The following is a 26,473-nucleotide window of genomic DNA, read 5'->3' as shown; positions in this document are numbered from 1 at the left end:
AGAGAGAGCGAGAGAGAGCGAGAGAGAGAGAGAGAGAGAGAGAGCGCACACAAACAGGGGAGGGGCAGAGAGAGAGGGAGACACAGAATCTGAAGCAGGCCCCAGGCTCCAAGCTGTCAGCACAGAGCCTGATGCAGGACTCGAGCTCATGAACCACAAGATTATGACCTGAGCCGAAGTCAGACATTTAACCAACTGAGCCACCCGAGCACGCCTGTGCAGTTACTGATTCTTTCTGGTCACAGCCGCCAGGCCAGAAACACCAGTCTCCAGTAGTCTCAGCCATTTACCCCAGAGTATCAGGCAAAAATCCTCACTTCCTATGTGTACCATGAAATGAGAAAGGTTGAGGGAACATAACTCTGGAGCCAGTCTAAAGGAAATGTCCTAGACTGAGTCTTGGCAGTAAGGCAGCAGGGACCAGAGCAGCCCTTCTCATCTGAAATTCCAGGTTCACTTCAGTGAGGGCAAGAATTATTATAATTCATAACAGTCACACTTGGATCCCTGTCACATACCACTTACACACATCCTACACAATTTACCTCCACATTTGTCTCTCATATTTCTCAAAGTAACTCTGATGAAAGTTAGCTGCCTTATAAGGTGCCAGCCACATGGTGTCCAGGAAGTATCATTGGCTTTATCTGCATTACTAGAAAATGTACCTAAGGTAATCTCTCTGATCCGGCTGCTAATTTTGACTTGGTAAGTATAATTTTGAGTCCCTTATAAGAAAATGCATAAACTTGAAGATTTTAATATTATACTAGAACTTAATATGAGAATAATAGGTGCATATCACCTCAGATTTAAATAGGTCACTTTATAAAAAAATATACGTTTTAGCTGATACAGCATTTTTAACTAGACACAAAAGCTATACTCTTTTTCTTTAAATGTTTATTTTTGAGAGAGAAGGAGAGAGAATGAGTGGGGGAGGGGCAGAGAAAAAAGGGGGACAGAGGATGCAAAGAAGGCTCTGTGGTGACAACAGAGAGCCCTATGTGAGCCTGAAACCCACTAACCATGAGCTCATGACTTGAGCCGAGATTGGATGCTTAACCAACTGAGCCACCCAGGTGCCCCATAAAAGCTGTAATCTTAAGACTGGAGTTCACCTCTCTAATTTTCTAGAATGCTTTCTGATCTATATTTTTGTTTTATATTATTGTAGCTAAATCTATTCTCTTTCATGTTATACCAGAACAGACAATGCTTTTTTTAGATGGCCAATGTTTTTTCATATCCTGGAAGATAAGAAATCTCTCACTGGTCCTTTGTTTATTATTTCTTACAAGAGTTTTCTAGGATTAGTTAATGTGTTTATTTTCATTCTAGAAATAAAGGATATTTCACAGGGTTCTTTAGTAATGGAGCAGAATAGAGATGCTCTTTTGTTGCTTAGCAATTATCTTTTGTCTCATTAAACCCTTTTTTCTTTTAGGAAGATTACTAAGCAGATCTAACACTGGGAAACCTGATCCTACTGATGAAAATGGAAAGGAAGATAATATTATGAAAAATATGTTTTCAAAAAAGAGGAAAATAGAAGTTGCAGATTGTGAGGTAGAAGTTATCCCATTAGACCTGGAAACACATAGAAGTGCTGAGACTGAGGAGTGTCCACCTACATTCCGTAATAATTTAAAAGAACCTGTTACGTAAGTAAAATCTTAGAAACCTAATCAGGATTGATCTGTATTATTGATCAAGCGTGGTTCTCTTTGTGTCTTACTTTACCCCTACTCCTGTGTATCTCCTGTATATCAACTTGCTTCACAGGTACAAGTTTAACACAGAGAAATCTAGAACACTTAGATTTTAAAATCTAGCCAACATACTTTTTTCCTCAGTGTTCCATTTCTGGAGTTTTACCTTTAAAAAATTTATGACTTTATAATTTTTTTTTTTCAACGTGTATTTATTTTTGGGACAGAGAGAGACAGAGCATGAACAGGGGAGGGGCAGAGAGAGAGGGAGACACAGAATTGGAAACTGGCTCCAGGCTCTGAGCCATCAGCCCAGAGCCTGACGCGGGGCTCGAACTCACGGACCGCGAGATCGTGACCTGGCTGAAGTCGGACGCTTAACTGACTGCACCACCCAGGCGCCCCGAAAAAATTTATGACTTTAATCAGAGTCTTTATGGATGTCATAACTTTTGCAGTCCTTTGTATTTTCTATCAACTTATGTGCAAAGCTTTTCATGGATTCTTTTTTTTAATGTACTTCAAATATGATTGACTTTAAAATATGTTTCTTTCTTTAGTGGGGGCTATCCGTAGATGTTATTAGATTAATTTCTAATGGATATTTATGTAACAGTGATATCTGTATTTCAAAGTCCAATAAAGAGAATTTTTACTGATATATAGAATAACTTTTTTTTTCCTTTTCAGAGAAATGAAATGTAACAATATTTCAAGAATTCAGTATCATTCAGTCATTAGAAGTCCTAAAGCCAAGACAGCCATTATTCAACACAATGGGAAAAAGATGGTAAAAACTGCAAAATGTAGATGGGGCCCTTCTGAGAACATTAACTATTATCTCATCTTTCTGTCTTTTACTTAGTTCCAATTGTTTGTGTTATTTAATGTGTAGGATTTTTTTTTATTATTTTGGAATGGGCATACTCTTGAAATGTTAAGACCGTGCTTTATTAGTGTCCTCCATGGTGGATTGGCATGTTCCCAACTTAGATACATAAGGAGAGGATTGGTCATGATCTGACAGTGTATTCCACTGAGACTGAGAGCTATCCAGTTCTGAGAATTTGTAGGAAAAGTTAAAGTGTTCCAGAGTTGATAGTGATACCTAATAAGAAAAAAGATACAGTAGGCTTAGGAGATAAGGTTGTAAGATGTAAGAGAAAGAAGAGGCACAGCCTAATAAAAGAATCTTCCAGAAAGCACCATTTTACATGATAGCCTCTAAAGGTACACTTTTCAGTCTGTACTGAGAAGAATAACTAGTCTACGGCCATACCACCCTGAACGCGCCCGATCTCGTCTGAGAAGAATAACTAGTCAGAGACTATAACCTGAAAGCAAAGAAAGATACCGGAAAAAGAACAGGAAGACATAATGGTAGTTCATAGTAGGGCTTGTTGATGAAAAGTAAAAACTCCGCCGTAGGTGGTGTGCAGATATTTATCTTCTGCCCTAGTAATGTACAGTAAATACCTCCTCAGGATCACAAAATTATGAAAAAGTTGGGCCATCAGACCACATGGACCTGGGTTTGACCTCCAGCTCTGTTTCTTACTACCTGGGTGATCTCTCCAAGTCTACCTTCCTTTATTTGTAAAATGAGTAAGAGGATTAAATGAGATAAACATTTTGTAAAAGAGTTAAGAGGATTAAATGAGATAAACATCAGATACTTTGTGTAGCACAATGCCTGACACCCAAGTGTTTAATAAATGTTGACCCTTTAAGTAACTTGAATAATTAATAATGGTCAACATTTATTGAACAGTTAGTTCAGTGCCAAGCATGGCGTTAAGTATATGCCCTTTTTAAAAGCTACCCTTACCATATGAAGTGATTGCAGTGTCTACAACTCATAAAGATAGGCAACTCCCTTAACCTTCTCTTTGAAGTAAAAACTAGCCAAAGTGTGTTTTTGTCTTTGCACATCTTACAGTTGAAGCCAAATCTGGTATTAGAATTGAGGGATACAGATGGATGTATTAGAATTTTATTTTAAATTTTAATGCCTAAAGAATGTCTTAACAGTCTTGATAAAGTCTTTATAGCTGTGGTTTACTAAAGTGCCTAGAAGCAGAACACGGCCAAAAGGGCGCCATCACTCCAGAGATTTCTTATGATATCAGCTTTGAGGCTTTCAAAACTAATCTGGTAGCTACAGCCTATGAAGATTGACACTTGATGAAAGTGGGCTAACTGCTAAATTAAATTCTTTTTCCTGAGCTAGAAAGTAAAGACATCTTCCCTGTTCTCTTTTAAGGGATTTACTTCCTCAGAGTCTGTCACCTCAGAAGATAATGATGGATTTAAACCGACCCAAGTACATCTGAACTCCAAAGCCAAGGAGATGAAAAGTAGGCTTTGTTTCACTCTGTGATTGCCTGCCTTTTCTGCTGTTTTGTCTGTCCTGCTCAATACCTGTGGCTCATTTTCTCAGACTTAAACAAGCTCCATTCATTATATAAGTTACTTCTTGTCTATATCAGAGGTTGGCAAACTACAGTTTGTGGACCAAATCTGGCCCACCATCTGTTTATGTATGGCCCATGAGCTATGATAATTTTTACATTTTTAAATAACTGGAAAAAAATGAGAAGAGGAATAATACTTTGTGACACTCAAAAATTATATGGAATTATAATTTTGGAGGCCATAAAAACTTCTGTTGGAGCATAGCCACACTCATTAATTTATATATTGTCTCTGATGATTTATGTCAGCATTGCTGAGTAGTCAGGACAGAGACCATATGGTCCACAAAGCCTAAAATACTTGCTCTCTGTCCCCTTGCAGAAGAAGTTTGCCAACCTCTAGTCTGTATGCCAACAGTGATCTGAGGCATGGCAGCAAGGAGTGGGGTAGAGACAACTCTGAGTTACGGAGTCCACAGTGTTATCTTTGGTTTTGGAAGCATTGTCCAAAGCTGCCATTTCCTCACTCTTTAACAATAAAGATACATCATTCTACAGTACTCCACCCAACACTGCTGCAGAGATGCTCAGCAAAAAGCAAAAATACTGCTATTCTGAGTGCTTGTCTTTGAATGTTACCATTCTTGCCGGATTTCATGTTACAACTTGACAGACCTGGATTTTGGTACTTTTGCATTTCACTATCTCCCTCACAGAGGGATACTGCTGAAAGATGACCCTTTTTAAATAACCAACCATTGCCTCTTCTCTCTTTGAGCTTCCTTGCATCTGTATCCCCAACTCCTAACCTGGTCTTAAAGGATGGAGATTTGGAGTAGGGAGCGAGGCAGCTGCTTGACAGAAAAGGTCTATCACAAAGGATATTTATGTATTATAATTATTCTATAATTGTAGGGGAGGAAAATCTCTTCTACCCATTTTAGGTTAGCTGCGTGAGGCCTTGTAAATTAGATTGACGAGAAAAGCAAGCAGAAATTTATTGCCATGTATCACTATTACTGTGTGTATCATACATATAACACCTGGGAGTACTTAGAGATGAATAACAAAGAAGTAGCTTAGAACTGTGGCTTATCTAGCATCTTAGCCAAAGAACAGTAAATTTTTAGGGGCACCTGGGTGGTTCAGTCAAGCGTCCGACTCATGATTTCTGCTGAGGTCGTGATCTATCTCATGGTTGTGAGACCGAGCCCCACATTGGGCTCCACGCTGGACATGGAACCTGCTGAAGATTCTCTCTCTCTGCCCCTCCCCTGGTTGTGTTTTCTCTTTCTCTTTCTCTCTCTCTCTCTCTCTCTCTCTCTCTCTCTCTCAAAAAACAACAGCAATAAATTTTTAGAAGGGTGACAGGACAAATGAAAAGGACCTTGAGTCTCTAGTGGCAGCAAGTTGTGGGAAGGTAAGTATGTGAGAAACCAATAGTGGATAAAGGCTAGTTAGTAAAGTTTGTTATGTAGATTCCACTGGTTTGGTTTCCAGGCTGATGAAAGTGTAAAGTTGTCTCTTGTCACTAACTTTTGTCCTTCCTAGTAGGAGGAGGGACACCTTTGTAAATTTATGTACTGCTTTTAAACAGATAAGGGGAGGGAAATGAGCTTTTCCTGCATATGCTGCTTAATCCCTGTTAGTCTAAAATAATCTTATGTCAAAGAAGCCTATTTTGGGATGACATATTCTGGTTTCCTTCACCATTTCATGCCTGTGAGCCATAATGAATACTACTGCTTTGGTTCTTTTGTTATTTTCATTGATTGCTATAGTGTTAATATATAGCAGGCACTATAAAAATCATTTATGTACTGTTATGGTTCACATGGAACCTATGATTAAAATATGAGAACATGTAGGAACAGCAGCCAGTAACAATAATGATTAAATCAAAACCATTAAAAGAAACCATTTGTTTGTGCCACTGAGTTAGGTGACACAGTAACTTTTTTTTTTAATTTTTTTTTTCAACGTTTATTTTTTTGGGGACAGAGAGAGACAGAGCATGAACGGGGGAGGGGCAGAGAGAGAGGGAGACACAGAATCAGAAACAGGCTCCAGGCTCTGAGCCATCAGCCCAGAGCCTGACGCGGGGCTCGAACTCACGGACCGCGAGATCGTGACCTGGCTGAAGTCGGACGCTTAACCGACTGCGCCACCCAGGCACCCCAGTAACTTTTAAAGAATAAATGATTTTACTTATTCTGTTTGACAAGGATTCATACTTTTGAATATTCTAAAAAAATATTTCCATTATTGGATAAAAAATGATTAAGGCAGCGTATCTTACTCTAAGGTATTATTGCTTAAGAATTTGTAACTATTGAGTGGTCATGTGGCAGAACCACCAAACACTAATGTGTACACAACCCCCAGCAATACAGTTATTGCTCTTGGGACTTGTAGAGGGTAATGCCAGCAGGTCTTCTCGGGCTTTTCATTGTTGTCCTACAGGCCTAGAGTACTCCCTAAACACCCACTGTTACAGGTGTTTAGAATATATGGAAATGGAGATTCTAGAGTTGAAGAGAGGTAAGTCAGTTTATGAGTAGTAGAGATTAAATACAGTAATAGTAACAGGAGGCAAGCAGTACATTCATAAAAAGGCAGTATAAAGAAGGCAGACTTGGAGCTAGACATTTCTCAAATATTTGAGACAGTTCTTGGTTTCTTACCCCACTTCTCATTGTTATTGCCAGTCAGGTGAATCTCTTACCCTCTCAGAGGCTCAGCATTTCATTTGTAAAATTGGAGTACTATCTATCTTCATGCATTGTAAGAATTAGAGATAATTAAAGCAGCCAGCATTTAATTAGTATGTTAATCTCAGGACTGTTGCTTAACCAAGTATATTTGCTGACACTTCCTTCTAAAATGTTTCTTAGAGGATTCAAGCTCTTACCAAGTTAAAGACACTGAAAACAGTCTGCTGATTGAATCAGATGTGATAGATATAACCAAATGTAGAGAAGAAATACCATCAGGAGGAAGATGTAACCAAGCAACCCCACTGGATAATCAGAATATTATAAAGGAATTCAAGTCTCAAATACAAAAGCCCCAAGGGGAAAGATCTCCAGCATTTCAAAACCAGCAGGTCTTTTGTGATAAAGAGTTCCCAAGCGAAACCAAGAACACTTCACCTGATCCTCTAAAGAAGTTCAATAAAGGGAATGTGTTTTTATTGGATGCCACAAAAGAAGGAAATGTGGGCCGCTTCCTTAATGTGAGTATATGGGCTGATCACATTTCTAAACAACTTCTTTTTCTATGCTTTTTTGAATGGTTTGAAATTTATGTGCAGTCATATGTAATTGACCTGCCATCAAAAGAGAGTAAGATTCTGAAGTCAGAAAATCTTTTTTCTTTTTCAAGTTTTTATTTAAATTCCAATTAACATACGGTGCAATATTAGTCTCAAGTGTAGAATTTAGTGATTCATCACTGACATACAACACCCAGTACTCATCACAAGTGCCCTCCTTAATACTCAGCACCTGTCTGACCTGCAGGCCCAGCCCAGCCTCCCCCACCCTCCCATCCGCTCCCCCCCTCCTCCGCCCAACCTAAAGTCAGCAAATCTTTAAAAACAAACAGCTTTTGGGGCGCCTGGGTGGCTCAGTCTGTTTAGCCTCCTACTTTAGCTCAGGTCATGATTTCACGACTCATGAGTTCAAACCCTGCATCAGGCTCTGTGCAGACAGCTCAGAGCCTGGAGCCTGTTTGGATACTGTGTCTTCCTCTCTTTCTGCCCCTCCCCCACTCATGCTCTGTTTCTCTCTCTCTCTCTCTCTCTCTCTCTCTCTCTCTCTCTCTCTCTCGCAAAAATAAATAAACATTAAAAAAATAGCCTTTTCCTTGCTAGGTGATCTGTTTATTTGGCTTCTTTTTCACCTAGTTAGGAGGATACTTGGTTAACAAGGAACAGAATCCTTTCTTCTCTTCCTCTGTCCCCAACTGCTGTTCTTTATTCCACTTTGACTACTTCTCTACTGTTGCCAAACATGTCAGATGCCATTAAACATAACTAAGGGGCCATTAAAGAAGGATCCCCAACAAAGAACTGTCATGGCTTTATTTCCTGTCAGCTGTGTTGAAAGTGGCTGCACCAGAACCATATGGTTGGTTTTACCTCTCCCAATTAGCACACCACCTGAGTTTTGGAAAAACTCTCTTGTTGTGGAAAAATAGAATTAATCTGTCTTCCTCTCCTCCCCTCTTCTCTCCTCTCCTCTTCTCTCCTCTCCTCTCCTCTCCTCTCCCCTTTTTCTTCCCTCTTTCCTTCCTTCCTTTTTTTTTTTAATATAGAAAATACATTTGTGGGGCACCTGGGTGGCTCAGTCAGTTGAGCATCTGACTCTTGATTTCATCTCATGGTCATGAGATTGAGCCCAATGTTGGACTCAGTGCAGAGTACAAAGCCTGCTTGGGATGCTCTCTCTCTCCTTCTCTCTCTGCCCTTACCCTGCTTGTGCATGTTTGCTCTCTGTCTCTCTAAGTAAATAAATAAATAAACTTAAAAAAAAGAAAATACATTCGTGATTTTAAAATGGAAATAAAATTAAAGCAAATATATCAATAAACAAAAAGCCATACAGAATACATACATACAGCCAAACAGAATTCTGTTTCAGGGTAACTCTGAGCCTGTATGTATGCACGATGAGTAAAGCTTACTGGCACAACTGAAAAAATGTGGACAGGAAGTTATCATTGGAATTGAATGGTGGCAGACATATTCAAGGAAAATTGCTGGGATTTGGTCTTTTTGTGAATCTGGGAATGATGAATGTATGGAGATGGGAGCTAGTGGGCAATAGACAATATTGGAATGGTGGTAATCAGAGAAAATAATATCGTGTTAGAAGCCTTGAACAAGGATAACTAATGGTTGTATTCAGCAGAGATGTCAGTTGCTTACATATGTTCCCTTTCTAGAAGGTCTGTTTGATGATCATGTAAAACTCAGGTCACATACATTCTTCGTATTAACCTTTTTTGTCCTGTTAAAAAAAAATACCCTAAAAAATAACTATGCCTCCATTCATTTAACCTTGTCCCTACTCTACCCTCTATATGTAAAATCATTTTTAGTACTTTCTTATGTATTCTTATAGTGTTTTTTTATGGAAATACAAGTAAATATAAATATTCTTATTTTCCCCCTTTCTTACATAACAGCATATTCACTGTCCTATGCCTTGTTTTTTTAATTAACAATATACTCTGGAGACCTTTCCATATCAGTACACTGAGCTTCTCTTTCTTTTTGTTTGTTTTTGTTTATAGGTGCATAGGATTCCATTGTATGGATATACCAAAGTTTATTTTGTAACCAATCCTCTTTAGATAAGACATTTGGGTTTCTAAACTTTTAGAAACAATGCTCAGTGAATAATCTTACACATAGATACATGTACAGATGTACCTGTAGAATATACTCCCAGATAGGGGATTGCTGAATCAAAGGATAAATGCATTTATAATATTGACAAAATTGACAAATTATCTTCTATACAAGTTTGTACCATTTTGCATTTCTACCAGCAGGATAAGAATGTCAGAACAGAGCTTTTCCGATTGGGTTCCTAATATTAACAAAATTACAGTCTCTGATATTTTGCATATTAGCAAAAGCAAAGAAAGGAAAGTAAGTGAGATGTGCTAGAAGCAGAATGATATTCTAATGCTTCAAAAACGAGGTATCAAACTCTTTATCTAACCTCTGTGTTTATTTATTTATTTTAACAGCATAGTTGTTGCCCAAATCTTTTGGTACAGAATGTTTTTGTAGAAACACGTGACAGGAATTTTCCATTGGTGGCATTCTTCACCAACAGGTTTGAAACTTCTTTTATGTGATTTAATTTTGAAATTATAAAAAATAACAAAAGGAAAATATAAAATAAAATATGTGCTTACAGCCCCTAATATCTGGTACCCTAGAATATTCATTTATCCCAAACTGTTCATAGTCAATAAAATTTTAAATAGCTGAAATTTCAGTTCTTATTTCCTTTGAGAATTAATGCCTGAAAGGGCTGACAATGGCAGGTCTTGTCCAACTCAATTCAGGGAATAAGTGATATAGAATATCTTTAACTAGTTCTTTAAGTCAGAACTACCCCCCAACTATCACACCACAGGCCTTGTACCACAGACCTCCTCATGTCACTAGGTTCCACTGTTTGTAAAACACTTCCTTTCTTGGGATATTGACAAGTTTCTTCTTACTTAGGATTTTAGTAGATTTGAAATAAAACTCGAATGATTAGGATGCCTTGATGGCTCAGTCAGTTAAGTGTCTGACTTCAGCTCAGGTCATGATCTCACGGCTTATGAGTTTGACCCCCTCATCAGGTTTTGCCCCCACAGTGTAGAGCCTGCTTGGGATTCTCTCCCTCTCTCTCTCTCTGCCCCTCCCTGATTCGCGCGCACCCTCACACACTCTCTCAATAAATAAATAAACTTTAAAAAAATCTTTAAAAAAACTCAAATGATTATTCTTAATAAGAGAGCATTCCTAACTGGTGGATGGTGGTTGAAGATTTTTAATAATGTTACTAAGAAATTGATATAATAAATTTGGTTCATTTGGTAGTTACTCAGAGTAATTTGTTTACTTTTTTCATTTCTACTTTCTAGGTATGTGAAAGCAAGAACAGAACTAACATGGGATTATGGGTATGAAGCTGGGACTGTGCCTGAGAAAGAAATCCTCTGCCAGTGTGGGGTTAATAAATGTAGAAAGAAAATATTATAAATTTGTAGCTAATGCCTATTGAAGAAATTCGCTTATCACGCTGCAATTAGAGCCATGCAAGAAACTTTCCGTCATCAGTGGAATTAACTTAGGTTGTGATCCATCAAGAGAATTCCTCTCAGTTTACCCTTGTCAAGGAATTCATTTGTGTGGCTTAAAATGCTAGAAACAAAATAAGGACATTTTCATACACATAGGCTATCTCTTTATTCTTTCTGCTGTTCAACTTTACATGAGTGGGATGGAAGTGTATATTTTATATGAAATACCATTATACAGTTTGTAACTTATTTGTAAATTATATATTAAGAGAAACAAATGTCACAATAGAATTCAGTTGATCGTATTTACTTTTGTGATTATTATCTTTGAGTTTATGCCCCCAAAAGGCCAAATTTCACATCGTTACTTACAAAATTTGTTTAATTCTTGGCAAATAATTTATCATTATAAGCCATAAGGTGGGCAACAGAGCCTGAGGAATATGTAAGAACTAACTTTATACATATCACTTCCAATATTTTAACACTAGTTGGGAGAAGCTCTGTCTGGCTCCTTGCAACTCTGCCCCGTCAAACTATTTGAGTGCTAAGATGGAGAAGCTCTCCTATGGGGAAGGTTTTGGCAAACTTTGAGAGGAAACTTCTTTTCCATAGGTTCTCTTTACTTCTCCAGTACAAACACAGACAAGAAACAAAGGGAATAGAAACCTGGAGGAATTGGAATATTTTTGTTCTAAGTAGAGGAGAGCCATAAGAAAAACAAAACTTAGAAACTAGCAAAACTTAGAAAACTAGTGTCTTAATTAAGCCAGAAGGGAGTGTGCTGGGCAAGAATTCACTTAAAAAAAAACCAACAGCAACAACAAAACAAGGCAGTTCTACTCAATTGTAAAGTCTGGAACAGCTGCTTGAATTCTGTGTATGATGTGCAAATTGTTTTTGTTGAGAAAAAGGGAGTTACTCTGCTATGGGTTACCCAGCCCTTATCATGGAGCAGAAAGAGGACTGGGAATCTCCAAGAGTCAAAACTAATTTTACCCATAACAAAGATGTACATTTGACTGCCAGGAGCTTCTCCCTTGGAACCAGAACAGGAATACCAGCTCAAAAAGTAGTAATTAAAAGTAGTTCTGGCTTTTGAGAGGTTTTATGTCTTTTTTTCTTTTCTTTTGTACTTGATTCTGGGTTTAGTTTGGTTACTGTTCAAATAAAAACCTATTTGAAGTTTGGGGCACCTAGTGGATCAGTCCATTAAGCATCTGACTTCAGCTTAGGTCATGATCTCATGCTTAGTAAGTTTGCATTGGCTCTGTGCTATGAGCCTGTCTCTGTCTCTCTGTCCCTTCCCAGTTTGCAGTGCTCTCGTGCGCGCGCGCTCTCTCTCTCTCTCTCTCTCTCTCTAAAATAAACATTAAAAAAAAAAAAAAAAAACCCGTTCAGGGCACCTGGGTGGCTCAGTCGGTTGAGCGTACGACTTCAGCTCAGGTCATGATCTCACAGCTTGAGTTCGAGCCCCACGTAGGTCTCTGTGCTGACAACTCAGAGCCTGGAGCCTGCTTCGGATTCTGTGTCTTCTTCTCTCTCTGCACCTCCCCCACTCTCTCTCTCTCTCTCAAAAGTAAATAAACATTAAAAAAAAAATTAAAAAAAAAACCTGTTCAAAGTTTGGACCCAATTTAATTTGTTAAAAATATTAAACTAGATGAAAATTTAACTTGAAATTGTTTTATGGAGTGAGAAACCTAGGAACTAGGAAGAGGAGCAAAAGTTAAAAGCCAACAAACAGCCTCCAGACAGATGAGGAAAGTTAAGTCCATTTATTCACAGTAAAGATGTTTTAGGTAGTACACTGAAAGTGAAGATACTTAATCAGTATGGGAAATACTTTTGTGCAGAAATCCTAACATCTTGATCTGCTTCACAGCTCTCATCTTCCATCAGTGTCCTAGAGATTGTCTTTGTCTATGTCAGATCTATTTCCAGTTAAATTCCATTATTTCCCTTTTCCTTGGTTTATTCCCACATATCGGTGAAGGACATATTCTTCCTAGTTGCTTTTGAAAAGGAAAATCAAGAGGTAAATATTTTGAGGCCGTGCATGTTTGATTATGTTATTTTTACCTGTATGCTTGATTGCTATTTTATCAGGGTATAGAATTCTTGAGTAGCCTCCATACACAATATTGAAGGCATCTGCTAGCTTCCAGTGCTGCTGCTGTGAAGTCTTAAAATGGTCTCCTTTCTGGCTTCCAGGATGACTGCTGAAGTCAGATGTCATTCTGTTCCTTATTTTATATATATATATGACCAGTTTTAATCTCTCTTGAAATTGATAGAATTGTCTTTGTCCCAGTGTCCCTTTCTGGTGAAGTCCATTTTCATCTTTCATCCTGGGTGCTTGGTGGGATCTTTCAATCTGAAAACTTTGTCCTTCAGTTCAGGGAAATCATCTTGAACCATTTCTTTAATGATTCCTAATCTGTTCTTTATTTCTAGAATTCTTGTTATTCAGATGTTAGACCTCCAGGATTGACTCTCTTCTAATTTTCTTTTCTCTCTCTTTTTAAGAGTTTCATTTTTTTTTAATTTATTTAAGTAATCTCTACACCCAGTGTGTGACTCAAACTTGCGACCAAGAGTCACATGCTCTTCCAACTGAGCCAGCCAGGCTCCCCAAAATATATTTTCAGCTGTCTTCTTGCTGTAACTTTCTGAGAGATTTCCTCAGTCTGAATCTTCCAATATAGATGTATTGTGCTTTATTTTTCTGGTCTCTTTTTTTTTTTTTTTTTTTAATGTTTCATTTATTTTTGAGACAGAGAGCAAGCACATGAGTAGGGAGGGGTAGAGAGGGAGAGGGAGACATAGAATCTGAAACAGGCTGCAGGCTCCAAGCTTTTAGCACAGAGGCAGACACAGGGCTCGAACTCACAAACCGTGAGATCATGACCTGAGCCGAAGTCAGATGCTTAACAGACTGAGCCACCCAGGCTCCCCTTCTGGTCTCATGTTTTTAATTTCTAGAGCTCTCTTCTCTGAATTTTTCTTTAGTAGCATCCTATTTTTGGTTCATGGTTGCAGTATCAAATCTTCTTGAAAGTGTCATGTATATAGGTTTAAGTGTGTGCACACACATTCATATCTGTATTCTTCCTGCATATTTTGTGACCTCAAAGGTTTATTTGTTTTCACTGTATATTTCCTTTGGTCTTTGTCTTTCATGTTATAGACTTTCCTCAGTTGGTGATCTTGGCAGTCTACTCATACTTAAGAGTGGAACACTAAAAAGGCTAAGATTATAAACTGGGGGAAAGGGCTCTTCAAGTGCCACACCATGAGGTAGCTGAGCTACCGAGTCTCTAATGGTCTGTTATAGACTGTTTTTGGCCTGTCAAGGTATACTTGTCTCTCCTCCTGATTTAAGGACAAAAACTTGGCTGCCAGAGTCTGCTCTTATCTCCCCTTTGAGCCCCATTCTTCTGTAACCCATTTCTGTATTTGTCATGACTGTCCCAAGTTATCTTTTTAAATATTGTTTTTCTGCTGTCCCCAATTTTGCCTTTCTTCTCTTTAAAACCTCAAAATGCAAGAGCTGCAGAAGTTTTCCTTTAATTCCTCAGCAAACCACCGACTATGACATGTTTCTTTTCCAGAATTTTTTTTATCTGTAATTTATATGCATTTGTGTTCTCTACATGTATATTTGTCACATGCACTGAAAACCTCGTCTTGTATGGTGCTGTGTACCCCATGGGTGCTAAATAAAGACTTGCGACTTGCAACTGGAATTAGTCTGTTAATTCCGCCTACGTTTATGACATAACTATTTAGGCCAGACTTGGTGTTACACAATTTTTAAAGAAACAGAAGAGCAGTCACTTCTCCAGCTGATCTCGGGTTTTGGTCATCTTTCCTCCCAATCTGAAGAGGAAAAGTCAGGGCAGGGTGGGGAACGCCTGCAAGTTTAAAAACAAAACAAAGCAAGTTCAGATTCAGACCAGATCTGGATAAGATGCGAGCTCCAATTTGAATGAGAACTACGTCTGCAAACTCTACGCGTCTCTTGCTCAGAACTTCCCCCTATGCAGGGGAAATGGATCATCACAGCTTTTACGAAAACGAAACTCTGCAACTGCCTGTGAACTTCCGGAAGTGCAGGCAAGGAGCACAGCCGTTGGACAGCCACGGAGGGTGCAGCCATGGAGCAAGCGTTGTCTTCCTCGGCCAAGGACGCGCCGGACCAGCTCCCCCACCCCACTGGTGAGTAATGTGCGCGCGCGAACACGCGGGGATGGAGTTGTGGATAGGAGGGGGGTGATGCAGTGTCCCACAATCACAGGGCGGGGCCCAGGGTCTGCTCACTGTTGCGGCCGCTTGGGGGCCCCCCGGATCCACATCCTAGCCTCTCAGGCAGCGCTGGCAAACTTGCCGAACTTGCCGGGCTTGTCTACGTTCACCTCCAACAGACCTTCGGTCAGTTCCACAGGGACTCTGAGCCCAGACCTCAGCCCCGGAGCTTCACTTAGGAGAGTTGTGTCCCGCTTTCTTCTCCCACTAGTGATGGACAGCCCAATGCTACTGTCCTACTCTACTGGGAATGGAGGCATCAGAGGAAACCGACATAAATTCTGGTGGGCTTACTCTCCACGCAAAGTTCCACCCACCTGTAAAACAGTGTTGTCAGAGAAGTGGAGAAGTAGGCAGGAGTGGACCCCTTCCTGAAGAGAAGTGGCTAGCTGGGTCTCAGGAAGCGGTTGGGAAGGTTCTTGCAGAGAATGTGACTCTTTGGAACCATCTCCTCCTTTTCATTCAGTAGTTCAGATCCTCAGCAACCCTCTCTGTGAATAAGGCAATAGTCTGAGTCTGCGCCTTCCCTTCACTTAAACAGATGTAGAGCTCCTACCACCTGCCAGGCTCAGGGCTAGATTTGGGGAATACAGAGATGAGTTAAACTGACCCCAGCTTAGAGAATTGAATAGGCAACTTGAAGATGACCTGGTAAGTAAGCACCACAGAGGCCCAAATGAGGGGTTCCTAACTCAACTTGGTGTTCAGGGAAAGCTTTATGGAGGTGAGGATGCCCTTAGTTTTAAATGGCAAGAGGCAACCAGAGGTAGAAAGTTTGAAAGGGTGTTCCATACAAAGGTGATGACAGGAAGAGGCACCAGCCTCAAAACGTCACATGGCAACCCTAAACCAAGTGGTTGAATATTTTCATTCAGCTAGTGTTACCTATGGAATGTTACTAGAGATGAGATTCCATCCTGACATTTTCCCCAAACTCCAGACTTGTATAACCAACTTCCTCAATGCTTAGAATGATTTCAAACTGAATATCCCAAAGAGAATTTTTGTTTCCCTTCATATATCCACGTATTCCAAACCTGTTCAACCACCAGCATTCCATTTATCCAGTTTCTCAGGCCAAAACTGTTAGCACTGCCCTCAATGCCTCTCTTTCTTCCTCACCTCCCATGTAATGCATTAGACCAGTCAGTTCTGTTTTCAGAATAGATCTTGAGCCTGACTGCTTCACACCTTCGCTACCATCCAAGCCCAATCCACCATCATCTCCTGCCTGGACTATTAATCTGGCCCCTGCTCCAACTTCTCATACAGACAAGACTGCACAACAGCCAAAATGATCTTTAAGAAAAAAAAGTGAATGTGATTCTCCTACACAGAGCCCTTCAACAGTCTCTCATTACCTTCCAAACAATCTCTTACCGTGGCCTACAGTGTAACCCATGTCCTGATCTGATCCCATACCTGCTCATCTTGATGACTTTGCTACCCCTTACTGCCTTGTGGGTCCTCCAAGCCCCCAGATCTGTCCCTGCCTCAGGGTCTTTCTGTTTGCATCACATTTCTCACTTCCCCACCATATTCAAATCTCAAGTGTGTCCCTCCATAGCTTTGCCTTCCCATGCTATTTAAAAGAACACCCCACCTCCCTCATGACTCTCTACTTCCTTTCCCTGCTCTGTTTTTTTCATAACACTTATCACTAGCAGGAAAAAAAATACTTGTCTGTCTCTACTACTAGAATAAAGTTCCATGAGAGTTGAAACTCTCATCTCATTGTGTGTTTTATTTGTAGTGCCTAATAGGTTCTTATTAAGAATTTGTTGAAGGAATGAGTGGGCTTGTATGTACCACTGAGCTTGGCTTCTATTCTGTTGCTGATGGGGAATGTCTTTCTCAGGAGGGAAACCAGCCCAGTTTGAACTTCTTCTGTTCTGAATTCTGTATATCTGAGAGTTGGGCAGATAGGTCTTCTGGGACTGTCAGCTGTGTGTAGGGAAATGGAGTCACATAATACAAATGTGCCTGCTGAGGGTCATCCCTGTGTATGATTGTGAGATAGATATCTTAAAGAAGTCCACTGAACATCCTACACCTTGGCTGTCTGCCACCCCTTTCCCACAACATGCCCATTCTTATTCCAGTTTATACTTTTTTTCTTTTTTTTTTTTTTTTTTTTTTTTGAGAAAGAGAGAGGGCACAAGCAAGCAAGGGGCAGAGAGTGAGGGAGAAAGAGAATCCCATGAGGGGCAGAGGGAGAGAGAGAGAGAATCCCACACCAGCTCTGCACTGTCAGTGTGGGGCCTGAAGCGGGGCTCAAGCTAACCTGATGTGGGGCTCGAACTCACAAACCATGAGATCGTGACCTAAGCCAAAGTGGGATGCTTAACTGACTGAGCCCCCCAGGCATCCCCCTGTTTATACACTCTAAAGCTGTCCCCAGTAATGCTTTCTGGCTCTCCCAAATACATTTATGTTTCCAAGTCCATTACCAAGCCTCTAGGTAATGTCCACTCCTCTTCTGTTTTGGTTTTTATCCATTACAGGTGTGCAGTCATGGGACTCAGTGATAAAGTTGACTTCTCCCACATATCTTATGTATAATGGAAGAACTTAAAAAGCTGCAATAATAGATAAGTTGATCAAAGAAGAAAAGAGGAATAAGTTTCCAAGCCAGCACCATACATCGGTTGCCAGTCCAGAACATAAATCATAACAAAAGGGCATTGTAAATGGAATTGTAAGATTAGGAACTCTCATTCCATCATCCACTCATTTAGTGGTGAAACGTGTTTCTTGGCTATCCAGTCTGGCTACCCCAGATTCTGTCCTCTGGCTGGATTTCCCTTGTCCAATGGGCTTTAAGACCATATCTGGGAAAAGGAACATTTGGAAGACACCCCTGACATCCCTGCAGAGGCGGTGGCATTAGTAATCCCTTTCCAGATGGAGATGGGCCTAGAGACAGAGATTCATTCTGTTGGTTTGAGTTAGTCAGAGTTCATATGTTCCTGGCTTGTCATTTTTCTGCAGCTTCATTCTGTAGAACCTTTCTTGACTACCAGTTTAATTTGGGGGGAATTGTTAGATCAGTCTCTGTGAGTCCTTAGGCCTGCTAGACACAATAGAAGGACCATGGGGAGCCCTGCCGATCCTCATTGTTCTTAGTGTCAGCTGCTGATGGAGACCAATGGACTTTTCCCTAAAATGCCCCTGCTCCCATAATACACCTATCCCTCACTGTCTGAACCTATACAGTTCCTGAATTCAGAAGGTGAGGACTATCAGTTATCCAAATGTATTTATTTGGTCCATGAGTTTTGGATAATGCATAGCAAGCATTCAGATAGTGAGAGATGCCTGTCTACGTAAGAGCCTCTAGTGTGATTTCCCCTCAACTCCAGAGTTACCTGCATCCTCCAGTCTGGAAGAATGAACAAGTTAGAAAAGCCAAGATCTTATAAGAAACTATGAGGAGGACATGTTTTACCAAGAAAAGGCCATTAGGGGGAGCCTGTGTGTCCCACTTTGGGGGTTGTAGTGGCAAAACTCTAGGTCAGAAGGCAATGGTGTAGCTACCACCACCATATTCCCAGGTGCCAAAATCCTAGAAGCCTGCAGACTTGGGAATGCAACTCAGATGGACAGTCCCCAGAGGAAACACAGGGGGCCATGCTTAGGTATCCAAAGCCTGACAGCTCAGCCCTGCACAGTGCACCTGTCCAAAAGTCCAGCTTTGCACAAGGAAAGGGTAATGCTGTGTGAAAATGCCTAGCTCTTATACAACAAGGAGCATTGCATGCCTATCAAATGTTATCATACTATTTTATTAGGGATTTTTATTCCAGATTTTGTCACTAATAATTTGATGCTTTTTTTTTTTTTTTAGCCTGTGCTTTATGAATATAATATCCAGTTTGTGTGTTCTTTTAAAAAGAATATAGTATTTAACAAAGTATATTTGGGGCCTGAGGTGAATAAAATATTGGGGTTTTTTTTTTTCCTCATTTTCCATCTAGGATGGTATGTTATGTTGTCAAATATTAAAATGTATTCTAAAACATTGAAAATTATAAAGTGTGGTATTGGCAGAGAAAGTGACAGATCAATGGAACAAAATAGAAGTATGTGAACAAACCCAAACATATGTAATCATTAAATGTAGGAAAAGGAGATTTAAATCACTGGCTAACCACTGTGAAAATAAGTTAGCGCCCCATCTCATACTTTATAATACAATAAATTTCACATTAATATTTTAATATAAAAATAAAATTTTAGAAGAAAATAGAGCTATGGAGGTGTTTTCTAAGTCATATCTCCTTTTTATCAAATAAAACGTTTAAACATTCTGTATGTCCATTTTATAAACAAAAAAGACCACACATACGACTAACAAGAATGCATAACAGGCTCATAAATCAATAAGAAAATAGTGAATAACCCAACAGAAAATGGCCTGAGGACATCAGTGCCAGAGAAGAAATGCACATATTGCCTTATGATATGTTAAATTCATAATTATAGATTATATTCTTCTCTCTATGCTTTGTATCCTTTCTTTAGACATAGTCATCTACTCTTTTGTCCTAGTTGTATCTTTATAGTATGGTTTTCGATGGGATGGCCAGATACCCTTGTATTTTCTTTTCAAGGTTTCCTTCACCATCCATGCCCTTTTATTCTTCCAAATAAACTTTTTTTTCCCCCAAGTTCTTTAACCTTCTTGGAATTTAAGTTGAAATGACATTAAACCTACAATTTGAGAAAGAATTGACAGGATTATAATGTCCCGTCTTCCTACTCTGGAGCACAGTATTTCTCTCCATGTATTGAGATCAAGCTTAAAACTTTTTCCCCCCATAATGTGAATTATTTTAGGCCAAGAAAAGCATACACATTGTCTCTCCATTTGGCAACTTTGTAATACCCTCCCCCCCCCCATGTTGTGTTTTTGTTTTTGTATTGAAATTCAGTTGATTAAAACAACGCTTTCATCATGTCATTCCCCTGCTTAAAAATCCTTCCTGGCAGTCTTCTACATCTGTTTCTCAAATTCTTTTCCAGCTTCCTCTGCACAGACTCCCTCCCCCTTCAGGATCCTGGTTTTCTGGCCCCTGGTCAAACCTCTTGACCTTTTCCCACATTGCTACATAGTCTCCAGTGTCCCTCCCACCGCCTCCCCCCTTTCTGTCTGTCTCCAGGTTGTACCAGCTCAAGGCCCATGTCCTTGACAACACCCCATCCCACAGGGGAGCACTGTACTCCCCTGGATCCATAGCATGTATTGTATTTTCCACTCAGCAATCATATTCCTTTGTGGCATTTATCCTGTTATTTTATTTTCCTTATTAGCATTTGATCTTATTTTGTTAGCTTCTTTCAGGCAACAGTTCTGTCTCCTGTTTCTTTGTGTCCTCTGCTGTGCAGTTCTCCACAGTAGCCACTCACTACACATGGCTATGAGCACTTAAAATGTGGCTTATTTAGTTAAGACACACTCAGCACAAAGTATACCAAGCTTCAAAACTCAGTACTAAAGAATGAATTAATTATGTCAATTAAAGGTTGAAAGGATAATATTTTGCATACGTTTGAATAGAGCCTGTTATTAATTAACCCATTATTTAATGGGTAAAATTAATTTCACCCATTTCTTGATGCTTTTTTTTACAATGCTCCTAGAAATTTTTTAGCTGTAGGTCACATTTGCGGCTCACATTATGTTTCTGTTAGCACCCATTTAGAGTGCCCAGCAAAATGACTCTCCTATCAAAGGTGCCCCCAAATTGGTGGTGGTTTGAAATGAATGAAAAGAAACAGCTTGCCTGTTTCATTTCATTTGAGGTTTTTCTCTCAGTCTCAACCCCTTTTTCTTGATTGGTGGGGAGCAGAGGGACTACATATTTTTATCCTCAGTAGTTAGGACCCAAATCCAGGAAACAGAAATTAAAGAAGAAACTCATCTGAGGGGCACCTGGGTGGCTCAGTCAGTTAAGCTTCTGACTCTTGAGTTCAGCTCAGGTTGTCTTCTCATGGTTCATGGGATTGAGCCCTGCGTTGGGCTCCACATTGACAGCATTAGAACCTGCTTGGGATTCTATCTCTCTCTCTGTCTGCCCCTTCCCCACTCACTTTCTGTGTTCGTTCGCTCTCTCTCTCTTTCTCTCTCTCTCTCAAAATAAATAAATAAACATGGGTGGGGGGGGAAGATTGTGAGATAAATGCTGCTCCAAAGCACAGTCTTCTAAGGGCACCTGGGTGGCTTAGTCAGTTGAGCATCTGACTAGATTTTGGCTCAGGTCATGATCTCATAGTTGCGAGATAGAGCTCTGCATTGGGTGTGGAGCCTGCTTGAGATTCTCTCTCATTCTGCCTCCCGCTTGCACTCTATCAATCTAAAATAAAAATAAATAGGTAAATAACCTTTTTTAAAAAAAAAGTGCTGTCCTATGATTTTGTGAAATGCAAGATCTAATTTCAGAGATTTTGTTTTGTTTTGAATAACAAAAACAACTTTTAGGAACAACTTATAGGAACCCCTTAAGTGGTTAACCTCATCTAAATTTATTTTGTTTTTAATTTTTTTAACATTTATTTATTATTGAGAGACAGAGACAGAGCATGAGCAGGGGAGGGGCAGAGGGAGAAGACACAGAATCTGAAGCAAGCTCCAGGCTCTGAGCTGTCAGCACAGAGCCTGACACAGGGCTTGAACTCACAAACCACAAGATCATGACCTGAGCTGAAGTTGGAGGCTTAACCGACTGAACCACCCAGGCGCCTCAACCTCATCTAAATTTAAAACTGTCATCATTAAATGGTAAAGTAAGTCCTTGTTTCAAAACTAAAAGTTGAAGATTAAAAACACAAATGTGTTCTAATACAGAAAACCAAATCAAAAAGAGGATGAGCATTGGAAAGGGCAAAAAAAAAAAATTGTTAAATGGATGCTTGTGGCCAAATGAATAGCAAACAAATGGGAAGGTTACCTCTCACTGACATGCCGGTGGGGTTTTGAGAACAGATGGCTTCTTTCTCTCTCTCTGTTTATTCTTCCCTTTTCTTCCTAGCTCTCCTTCTCTTAGTTCCTCTCCTTTCTTCCATTCCTTTCTTTAAAAAAAAAAAATCAATTTTCTACCTTTATGTAGCTTTCTCTCCTAATTTATTATAATGCTAGATTTAAGTGCATTTAAATTATAGCACATTGCTCATTTACATCTTTAATTCACTCAAAATTTATTTTTGAGTATAGTCTGACACAGGATCTAAAATTTTTTTTTTGCAGGCAGTTGAGCAGAGCACTGTTTCTTGAATATATCATTGTGTTCTTGTTGATTTGTAATGATAATAGTAATAATTATTGAGAGCTTAGTATTGGCAAGGCAGTGTTTTGAGAGCTTTGTATTTAAATTCCTAGTTGTGTTTCTTTCCTTTTTTTTTTTTTTTTAAGTTTGTTTGTTTATTTAAGTAATCTCTGCACCCAACCTGAGTTTCAAACTAACAACCCTGGGATCAAGAGTTGCATGGTCTTCTGACTGAGCCATCCAGACACCCTCTGGTTGTTTCTTGAACAAAATTTTCCACGTGTTTAGACATTTTAAATGAACATTAACTATTGTCCCTCCATTCATTAAGCCGTTAAAAAAAATACAAAATAACTTGCTTTTCCACTTGAGTCCCGATTTTTTTTCTCTCTCTAGTAGTTGAGGATCTCTCATAAAAACAAGTGCCCTGCCTTCTACTTTTAAGACTGGTGGAGGAGTTATGGAGACCAAGAAATTCTACCTTTCCATTTCTCATCAAGGATGTTACTTATAGGTGTCTTTCAGGTTGCAGAAAAGATGGAAAAAAGGACATGTGCACTCTGCCCCAAAGACTCCGAGTATAGTGTCCTATACATTGCAAAAAAAGAGACTATAGCTGCTCATGAAAATTGTTTGGTAAGTTACTTGAAAACACATGAGTCCTTTTAGGGAAGGACGTACCAATATAGATAATGTACTTTGGAGACAAAGAATGATGAGTTGGCCATGGTTTGGGCTTTTAAGAGGGGATTTGGGGAGCAAATTTCCTAACTTTTTAAACTGTTTCAGATCTTACCACCTTATGATTACATTTTAGCTGTATTTGTACCTGATCGAACACAATTATGATAAGCTTCTTTGAAGATATTTTAATGAGATATTTCAAATATAATAGATACCCATAGACATTTCACCCAGATTTGAAAAATCATACTGTATTTGCTTTAGCTTGGATTTTTTTTTTTTTAAGAAATAAAACATAGTTAAGGACTCTCTAATTCTCTCTCTTCCCCTTCCACCATCCCTCTTGAGATATAATTGCCATCACAGATTTGGTTTTCACCATGTATATGTAAGTGCTTATAACAAGATATGATGAGGTTTTACATGTTCTTGGACTTTGTAGAATTTCAGCCAGCTTCTGTGAACTATTGAGATTTATCCATGTGAGAAATTTCACTCTTAAGTCTTTAATTTTAAATGTTAGAGAATTCTTTTGTGACTGCCACTATTAAACTATTCTCATGTGAATGAGCATTTAGGTTTTTCCACTTTTTTTCATATAACTAACCAGCTGTCATGAACATCCTTTTATAATAAGTCCCCTAAATCACGGGAGAATTTCTCTGGTGTAGGGCACAGAGCAAAAACCAGAAATGGTGGACACAGAGGGTGCATTTTGCACCTCACTACATGCACCAAATTGCTTTCCAAAAGGATGACACCAAATTCATTTCTCGTCTTCCTTGCCATGCATGATATTATGAAATTTTAATTTTTTCCCTCTCTGATGGGTGTGAAATGGTCTCTTGTTTTCATTTGCAGTTTCTAGATTTGGCTATGCTTGTGCACAGATCTTTTTGTCACTTCTGTGACTTGTGTTCCTGGACCACATTTTGTCTTTGGGATATTGATTTTGTTTAAGTGTATTTTTATATGTATATAAATAGATGCTAGTATATTATTATATATGTTAGCTTTTAATTTATGGTGTTTCCTTTCAGAGCCTTATAATGTATCCTTGTTAAATATATCATTGTTTTCCTTTATAATTTGTAGGAGTTCTTCACTAAGAAATTCTTTTCTTTACTAAGATTCCCGCCCCCCCCCCAATTTTAAATTTTGTCTTTTTTCATCTAGTTTCTTAATCCAACTGGAATTTATTTGGACTACTGTGTAAAGTAGGGATCTCCTCTTTTGTCATATGATTAACCCCTTTTCCCAGCATTATTTGACTAATCTGTTCTTTTGTCATTGATTTTAGTGATAATAATGATAACTCTTATCATTCAGTGTTCACCAGGTGTAAGGTAATATTCTGGAAGCTTAACCTGTATTGAACTATTAATCCTTACAACAACCCCAAGAGGTAGGTATCATTATTATGCCCAAACTAAAGATGAGACATCTGAGGCACAGAGAGTTTAAGTCACTTGCCCAAGGTCATGCAGCTGTAAGTGACTGAGCCAGGATTCTTACCCGGGCTGTCTACTTCTAGAACCCCCACTTTTATCCAGTGTGCTAACGATATAATATATGTGCACATATCTGTTTCTGGCTCTTTAGTCTGTTCCATTGGTCACTTTGCCTATCCCTCAGCTGGTACAACATTGTCTTAATTACTATAATTTTATGATAAGCCATGGCTCTTTTTTAGTGCTTTGAATTTTGGGGTCAGTTTATGAGTTTCACACAAATTCCTTTTGGAATTTTAACTGGAATTCCATTGAATTTGGGAAAAATTATATGAGTGTTTCTATCCATCAACAGAGTATCTCCAACTATTCAGGTCATTTTTTATGAATTTCAGAAATATTCAAACATTTTTTTTTTTTTTATGTAGAGGTCTAGAACTTTGGATTAATTTTTTTCCTGGCTTTGGTTTTGTTGTTGTTTGTTTTTTGTTTCATTACCTTTTCCTAACGCTTTTTTTCGTTAAATTGAAGTATAAAAAAAAATTGCAGTTGACACACAGTGTTACGTGTTTCAGGTGTAAACATACTGAATAATTCTACTACTCTACATTATGTTGTGCTCACCACAACTGTAGCTACCGTCTGTTACAATGCCATTAGCTACATATATTCCCTAATCTGTGCCTTTCGTCCCTGGGATTTACTCATTCCGTGACTGGAAGACTAGACCTCCCATTCCTCGTCACCCATTTTGCCTGTGCCCTCTCCACCTTCCTCTCTGGCAGCCACCAGTTTATTCTCTCTTTATGGGTCTTTTTCTGATTTTTTGTTTGTTCATTTGTTATTTAGTTTCCACATATCATTGAAATCATATAGTACTTGTCTGTCTCTGTCTGATATTTCACTTAGCATAATGCTCTCCAGGTCCATCCATGTTGTTGAAAATGGCAAGATCTCATTATTTTTTATGGCTAAGTAATATTCCATTACACACACACACACACACACACACACACACACACAAACACACCACCTTCTTTATACATTCATCTGCTTATGGTTGCTTCCATGTATTGGCTCTTATAAATAATGCTGCAGTAAACATGGGGTGAGTATATCTTTTTGAATCAGTGTTTTCATTGTCTTTGGATAAATACCCAGTAGTTGTATTACTGTATCATATGGTATTTCTGTTTTCAGTTGTTTCAGGAACCTTCATACTGTTTTCCATAGTAGCTCTGCAATTTAGATTCCCAACAGTGCATGTGCATTCCTTTGTTCCCACATTCTTGCCATCACTTGTTATTTCTTGTCTTTTTGATACTAGCCATTCTGACAGGTGTGAAGTGATATCTCATTGTGGTTTTGATTTATTTTTCCCTGATGATGAGTGATGTTGAGCATCTTTTCATGTGTCTGTTGGCCATCAGTATGTCTTCTTTGGAAAAATGTCTCTACAGGTCTTCTGCCCATTTTTGATCCGATTATTTGTTTTTTTGGTGTTGAGTTATATGAATTCTTTATCTGTTTGGGATATTAATCCTTTATCAGATATGTCATTTGCAAATATCTTCTCCCATTCAGTAGGTTGCCTTTTCATTTTGTTGACAGTTTCCTGTGCTGTGCAAAAGCATTTTATTTTGGAGTAGTCCCAATAGTTTATTTTTGCTTTTGTTTCCCTTGCCTAAGAAGACATATCTAGAAAGAAGACATATCATGTTACTATGGCTGATGTCTAAGAGATTATTCCCTATGTTTTCTTCTAGAAGTTTTATCGTTTCAAGTCTCACATTTAGGACTTTAATCCATTTTGAGTTCATTTTTGC

At 38.9% G+C, this 26,473-nt stretch overlaps 1 protein-coding gene and 1 pseudogene across 3 annotated transcripts in view; both read left to right on the top strand.

Annotated features, from left to right (window-relative positions):
• LOC122482025 (histone-lysine N-methyltransferase SETDB2-like) overlaps positions 1-26,473 on the top strand; it is a 90,115-nt gene that overhangs the window by 44,813 nt on the left and 18,829 nt on the right. The window contains exons 10-15 of one of the 3 annotated variants that reach the window (XM_043578460.1): positions 1,448-1,664; positions 2,403-2,502; positions 3,976-4,069; positions 7,021-7,361; positions 9,887-9,975; positions 10,781-12,041. In XM_043578460.1, the coding sequence (XP_043434395.1) occupies positions 1,448-1,664; positions 2,403-2,502; positions 3,976-4,069; positions 7,021-7,361; positions 9,887-9,975; positions 10,781-10,898 (959 nt within the window). In that variant the 3' untranslated portion in view covers positions 10,899-12,041. Of the gene's footprint in view, positions 1-1,447; positions 1,665-2,402; positions 2,503-3,975; positions 4,070-7,020; positions 7,362-9,886; positions 9,976-10,780; positions 12,042-14,721; positions 15,161-23,026; positions 23,149-26,473 lie in introns of those variants that run through there. The other 2 variants (XM_043578464.1, XM_043578462.1) reach the window with 2 other exon arrangements.
• LOC122482157 lies at positions 8,694-9,864 on the top strand (annotated as a pseudogene).

This window comes from Prionailurus bengalensis, chromosome A1 (assembly GCF_016509475.1).
Source record: "Prionailurus bengalensis isolate Pbe53 chromosome A1, Fcat_Pben_1.1_paternal_pri, whole genome shotgun sequence".
NCBI classification, from domain to species: Eukaryota; Metazoa; Chordata; class Mammalia; order Carnivora; family Felidae; genus Prionailurus; species Prionailurus bengalensis.
Note: the sequence above shows the minus strand (reverse complement) of the source record. Positions and strands in the feature narration are given on the sequence as shown.